Here is a 7226-nt window from a genome sequence, read left to right as displayed (position 1 = left end):
GCAACCATTATTCACTGCAGCCTGAACTCCTGAGCTCAAGTGATCTTCCCATCTCAGCACCACCACGCCTGTCTTGTTTTTGTTTTACATGCTCTTGGCTAGTTTCTGTTTCCCGCTGGTGTTAGGGTTTTAACTTCTGTTGATTCACAGGATGCAGGTGGGGGAGAGATGGCAAGGGGGAAAATACGAATTTGATTACTCAAGTGGAACAAGGTGAAACTGTTAGTTTAAAATAATTTTAGGCTGAAAAATTAAAATCGTTAAATTATTTCCTTCATGCTGTTATTACACTGTTTTTATATTAAAGAAGCATAAATAGGATTGTATATTATTTCTATTCTGGCTATTTTTAGAATCATGGTTAAGAATTGGCATGGATCTCAGAATGACTGATTTGGAGGCTTTAGTATCTCGTCAAAAATGAGGAAATATCTGGACAGACAGGGCAGAAGATTTGTACAAGGCCATGATCAGGAAGGAATTTCAGGTCTACTGTCTTCCATCTCTATGTTCTACCTTTTAGACCCTTCAGAAGAATAAGTACTTATTTCACAAATCTGTGTCCTTGCTCATGTGTTTAAATAATGACAGTTCCTGTAGTGAGGATTTTTGTATGCAGATGTGACCTAGGACTAGGCCTAATGTCACTTGCATCCTGCATCCATGTTAGACCTGTCTCTGTGCTTTAGCTTGCTGTCACTCTTTGTAGAGCCTGATGTTGTTTGTGATGACCTTGGCCTCACTTTCCACTCAGTGCCACCCTTCTCTGGGTGCAGTGTGCAAAATGAGTAAGTTGGCTGCCGCATGGGGCTTCCAGGCTGTCCACAGTACCCAGATAGCCAGCACAACATTCTCATCCTAGCTGGAGAACCATTGACCCAAGCTTGGGTCTCGGGTTCTTGGTGACAAGTTGTTGTAAATGGAGAACCGATACCGGGGCATGGTGGCTCATGCCTGTAATCTCAGCACTTTGGGAGGCCGAGGCGGGCGGATTGCTTGAACTCAGGAGTTCAAGGCCAGCCTGGGCAACATAGGGAGACCCTGTCTCTACTAATAATAAAAAAATTAGCCAGGGATGGTGGTGCATGCCTGTGATCCCAACTACTCAGGAGGCTGAACTTGGAGGTCGAGGCTGCAGTGAGGCTGTGTTTGTGCCACTGCACTCCATTCTAGGTGACAGAGCAAGACCCTCTCTCAGAAATTAAATAAATAAATAAAAATTTTTGAAATGGAGAATTGAGAAAAGGAACACTAATACAGTTGTGTTCCCATGGAAGATAGTCAAACAAAGCTAAACATAGCTGGAGTAAGAGAACCAGTGGCTGCTAACAGACGTGGAACTGTGCAACTGAACTAACCCCAAGGCTTACTCCCTCCCTGGGGAGTTGAGGCCAGAAGCATTTTCTGTAGCATCTGTGGCAGAGCTGTGGGGCCTTTCTGGCTCAACTGGGAAGGAAGGTGACAGCTGTTGTTCTTCAAGGAATTGCTTTCCTGCCTCCTGAAGGGAATCACCAGGGCCTAGATTCTGGAAAGGGAAGGGAAAGTGGAGAATACAAAAAGGAAACGTTTTCTTGTTCTCCCATGAGATTCATGTGCATGTCCCCAAGCAGATTGCCAGAGGAAATGAAGGTTCTTTAAAAATAGTAAATAAATAATAAATTCTGGCCCAGCATGGTGGCTAACACTTGTAACCCAGCACTTTGGGAGGCTGAAGCAGGAGGACCACTTGAGCCCTGGAGTTAGAAACCAGCCTGGGCAACATAGCAAGACCCTGTCTCTACAAAAATGTTGAACAATTAGCTGGGTGTGGTGCACACAGCTGTAGTTCCAGCTACTCAGGAGGCTGAGATGGGAGGATTACTTGAGCCCAGGAGTTCAAGACCATCCTGGGTATGATGGTGAGACCTCGTCTCAATTTAAAGAAAAAAAAAAAATCCCTCCCATGCCTGTAATTCCAGCACTTTGGGAGGCTGAGGTGGGTGAATTGTTTGAGCTCAGGAGTTCAAGACCAGTCTGGACAACATGGCAAAATCCTGTCTCTACAAAAAATACAAAAAATTAGCCAGGCGTGATGGTGCATGCCTGTAGTCCCAGCTACTTGGGGAGCTGAGGTAGGAAGATCAATCGAGCCCAAGAGGTCAAGAGGCTGCAGTGAGCCGAGATCATGCCACTGCACTCCAGCCTGGGTGACCTTGTCTCAAAAAAAAAAAAAACAAGCCCCATCAAAATCCCTCCCTTAAAACAGAGTTCAGTGAAGGTTGTCACTCTGTGCAAAAATGAACTTGCCCACTGGGTTTATATTTACTATCAACCAATATCAGCCTATGAATAGCAGAAAAAGGCAAGTAAGGCCATGTAACATTTCATTTTTTCCTGGATCCCCAGGCTGACCCTGGTTTGGCTGGCCAGGGTGGGACTAGAGGTGAGGCTCCAAATCATCTGGGTACAGGCGGACTACATAGACCAAGAAAGTGCCTTTCAAACTGCCACACTTGTAATCCTAGCTACTCAGGAGGCTGAGGCAGGAGGATCCTTGAGCCCAGGAGTTCAAGACCATCTGGGCAATATATTGAGACCCCATCTTGAATGAATGAATGGTGCCTTTCCCCAGACCTCCTTTGAATTGAAAGAAAACAAGTCACTTGATAAGTTACTTTATGAACCATGAAAACTGTGGATACAGCCATTTCCTGGGTGGCATACCACCACTTCAAATATCACTTATACGGAATTTAGGGAAAAATCTTTTCCCCTAATATCAGGAAGTTTAAAAATAAGTAACCAGATAATCTGGGGCCAGGAGCATTTAGTGGGAGAGTTATCAGGCCCACCCAGTTCCCTGAGACAGATGGAAAAAACTGACCCTTCTCTTCATCAGTTCTTATAGATGTAATTTCAATAAATAGGAAAGGATAATGCAAAACCCTTCCTTGTCCCTGTACACATGGGGAAGAGTTGAACAAAACGCTAGGGGAATTTGGCTCTGAAGTTCCCTGAATAGCTTGAGAGCTCTCACTGGGGACCCATCCCTGGGAGAATCAACTTGCAGCCCCTTTGGGCAACCACCCCTGGAACCATAACAGAAGGGGCAAGACCAAGCAAGTCCCTATTGCCTTGAGTGAGTCCTTGGAGAAAGTGGTTACTGGGGTTACCACAGCCTGTGCCATTCTTTACAGCCCAAATGCCATCCCTAGTTTTGCACCTAGAAGTATAGCCATTAATTGTGTTCATAGATTTAGGGGTCCATGTGCAGCTTTGTTACTTTAGGTATATTGTGTGATGCTGACATTTGGCATATGAATGATTCTGTCACCCGGGTAGTGAACATAGTACCCAGTAGTCCCTAGTAGCTAGTATTGCCGTCTTTATGTCTATAAGTATCCACAGTTTAGCTCCCACTTGTAACATGTGGTATTTGGTTTTCCGTTCTTGCATTAATTTGCTTAGGATAATGGCCTCCAGCCGCATCCATGTCGCTGCAAAGGATATGATTTTATTCTTTTATGGCTGTGCGATTTTTCCCCCTAGCTCTTCTGGGAGCTACTCTCTTTAGGGCACCTTCACATATGTAGTACGTTTTTCTCCTGTTAATCTGTCTATTGTCCGTTGATTCACAGGCCACTGACCAATTGGACCTAAATTGGTAGAGAAGTTTTTCTTCCCAACAGTTTATATAAATTTAGTTTATTAATTTTAACTGCTGCATAGTGTTCCATTTAGAATAGGTTGGAGGTTTTTGTTTGTTTTTGAGTTTCCTATTATAAACCAAAAATAAAATTCTGATCTCCCCAACCACCTGAATGAACCCCCTCAGCCAAGGGGATCCCAAAAAAGCCTGAAAAAGTTCAGGCCATGACAGGAAGAGAGGAGGAAGTTCTCACACCCTCCTTTCTTTGGAGTTTAGACCCAACTGACCAGCATTAACATTAAAACAGAGATCTTAAGACCGACAAAACAGACTCTTTGTAGCAATAAGATCAAATTCCAGCCCGACTCTGATGTAACATCTCATGACAGACAGCAGGCCCGGAAGGAGATCAAAGTATTTTACCCCAAAATATATTTCTTCGACATATTTTGAATGGCCCTGCAAAGCTGTCCCTTGTGGGGGAAATTTGCATTTTTTTAGAGAATCTCCTTCCTCTAACTAGGTTTTTCCAGAGTTTGACACTTTTTAGGTCAGATAAGAGACTGTCACATCTATTATCTCTGAAGCTTGTTCCTTGGAGGTTTCACCTACATGACAAGAACCTTGGCTTCCAAAACATTCCCCCCTTACCATAACTCAAGCTGGCTTCAACTCTTCAGTCAGAGCTTAACTCTTTCAACCAATTGCCAGTCAGGAAATCTCTCAATCCACCTGTGACCTAGAAACAGCCCCCAACTCCCACTTTGAGATGTCCCCCTATTCCAGGCCAAAACCAATGTATACCTTCCATGTATTGATTTATGTCTTTGCCCGTAACTTCTGTCTCCCTAAAACCAAGCCGCAATCCAACCATCTTGGGCACATGTTCTCAGGACCTCCTGAGGCTGCAGCATGGGCCACAGTCCTTAACCTTGGCAAAGTAAACGTCTTAATCAATTGAGACCTGTCTCAGATACTTTTTGGTTTACACTATCAATGAGTGGGTTTTTAGGTTGTCTTCAATTTTCCATTGCAAACAATGCTGCTGTGAACGTCCTTGAACATGCCTCCCTGTTTACATGTACAAATATATCTTAGAAAACAGGAATACTGTATCATGGGTTATGTGCTTTTTTTTTTCGTTCTTTTTTTATTGTAGACACTGTCAAATAGACTTTAGAGTACTGATAAATGTTTAACAACCAGTCTTCCAAAAAGAGGAAGTGGGGCTGATTTGTAGCATTTACCAATTTCCATGGTGTGAATTCTTCCACCATGGCCGATTTCAAACTACTAATGAGACATTAATGCACAATCAGCTCTGTTAGCTGGTATGAAGTGGCTCCAGCATAGTTCTCAGAATCTCTCAAACTCAGAATGCCTATAGATATTGGCAAATAGCCCTCTAAAGTAGCCCAACAATGTATACTTTCACAAGCAGCGTATGAGAATATCTACAGTCATGCTCTGCATAATGATGTTGCAGTCAATGACAGATCACATGTGTGACAGTGGTCCCATAAGATTATAATGGAGCTGAAAAATTCCCATCACTAGTGTCATAACACATTATTCATGTGTTTGTGGTGATGCTGGTGTAAATAAACTACTGCACTGCCAGTCATATAAAAATATAACACATACAATTATGTGCAATACATAATACTTGATAATAAGTGCGTTACTGGTTTATGTACTTACTATACTGTGCTTTTTATCATTTAAGTATACTCTCTACTTATAAAAAAAAAAAAAAGTCCTTTCCGCGCTACCTGCAGAGGGGTCCATATGGTGTTGTTCTGGATTCCCGTCGTAACTTAAAGGGAAACTTTCACAATGTCCAGAGCCCTTGATGTCCTGCAAATGAAGGAGGAGGATGTCCTTAAGTTCCTCGCAGCAGGAACCCACTTAGGTGGCACCAATCTTGACTTCCAGATGGAACAGTACATCTATAAAAGGAAAAGCGATGGCATCTATATCATAAATCTGAAGAGGACCTGGGAGAAGCTTCTGCTGGCAGCTCGTGCTATTGTTGCCATTGAAAACCCTGCTGATGTCATCGTTATATCCTCCAGGAATACTGGCCAGAGGGCTGTGCTGAAGTTTGCTGCTGCCACTGGAGCCACTCCAATTGCTGGCCACTTCACTCCTGGAACGTTCACTAACCAGATCCAGGCAGCCTTCCGGGAGCCACGGCTTCTTGTGGTTACTGACCCCAGGGCTGACCACCAGCCTCTCACGGAGGCATCTTATGTTAACCTACCTACCATTGCGCTGTGTAACACAGATTCTCCTCTGCGCTTTGTGGACATTGTCATCCCATGCAGCAACAAGGGAGCTCACTCAGTGGGTTTGATGTGGTGGATGCTGGCTCGGGAAGTTCTGCACATGCGTGGCACCATTTCCCGTGAACACCCATGGGAGGTCATGCCTGATCTGTACTTCTACAGAGATCCTGAAGAGATTGAAAAAGAAGAAGAGCAGGCTGCTGCTGAAAAGGCAGTGACCAAGGAGGAATTTCAGGGTGAATGGACTGCTCCAGCTCTTGAGTTCACTGCTACTCAGCCTGAGGTTGCAGACTGGTCTGAAGGTGTACAGGTGCCCTCTGTGCCTATTCAGCAGTTCCCTACTGAAGACTGGAGCGCTCAGCCTGCCACGGAAGACTGGTCTGCAGCTCCCACTGCTCAGGCCACTGAATGGGTAGGAGCAACCACCGACTGGTCTTAAGCTGTTCTTGCATAGGCTCTTCAGCAACATGGAAAAATGGTTGATGGAAAATAAACATCAGTTTCTAAAAAAAAAAAAAGTTAACTGTAAAACAACCTCAGGCAGGTCCTTCAGGAGAGATTCCAGAAGAAGGCATTGTTATCGTAGGAGATGACAGCTCTATGCGCGTATTGCCCCTGGAGACCTTCCAGTGGGACAAGATGTAGAGGTGGAAGACAGTGATATTGATGATCCCAACACTGTGTACACCTAGGCTAATGTGTATTTGTGTCCTGGTTTTTGACAAAAAAAATTAAAAAGTAAATAAATTTTTAAAAATTTTAATAGGAAAAAAGCTTACAGAATGAGAATATAAAGAAAATATTTGTATACAGCTGTACAGTGTGTTTGTTTTCAGATAAGTTGTTATTAAAAGAGAGCCAAAAAGTTAATTACAGTGAACTAAGGTTAAATGTATTGAAGAAAATTTTTTTAATTTAGTGTAGCATGTGTATAGTGTAAAGTCTACAGTAGGGTACAGTAATGTCCTAGGCCTTCACATCCACTGACAACTCACACACTGACTCACCCAGAGAAACTTCCAGTCTTGTAAGCTCCATTCAGGTAAATACCCTAGATAGGTATACCATTTTTTATCTTTTACGCCGTATTTTTACTGTATCTTTTCTGTGTTTAGACAGACAAATACCATTGTGTTACAGTTGCCTACAGTATTCAGTACAGCAACATGCTGTACAGGTTTGTAGCCTATAAACTCTACCATATAAGTAGGCTGTACTGTCTAGGTTTGTGTAAGTACTCTGTGATATTCACACAATGATGAAATCGCCTAATGATGCATTGCTCAGGATGTATCCCCGTCGTTAAGCAA

At 43.3% G+C, this 7226-nt stretch overlaps 1 protein-coding gene across 1 annotated transcript; it reads left to right on the top strand.

Annotated features, from left to right (window-relative positions):
- Positions 1-2572: 2572 nt before the first annotated feature.
- LOC129030278 (small ribosomal subunit protein uS2-like) lies at positions 2573-6476 on the top strand. Its single transcript, XM_063648680.1, has one exon. The coding sequence runs from the start codon at positions 5465-5467 to the stop codon at positions 6353-6355; it is 891 nt and encodes a 296-aa protein (XP_063504750.1). The 5' UTR covers positions 2573-5464; the 3' UTR covers positions 6356-6476.
- The last annotated feature ends 750 nt before the right edge of the window (positions 6477-7226 follow it).

Source organism: Pongo pygmaeus, chromosome 12, assembly GCF_028885625.2.
Source record: "Pongo pygmaeus isolate AG05252 chromosome 12, NHGRI_mPonPyg2-v2.0_pri, whole genome shotgun sequence".
Lineage (NCBI taxonomy): Eukaryota > Metazoa > Chordata > Mammalia > Primates > Hominidae > Pongo > Pongo pygmaeus.
Note: the sequence above shows the minus strand (reverse complement) of the source record. Positions and strands in the feature narration are given on the sequence as shown.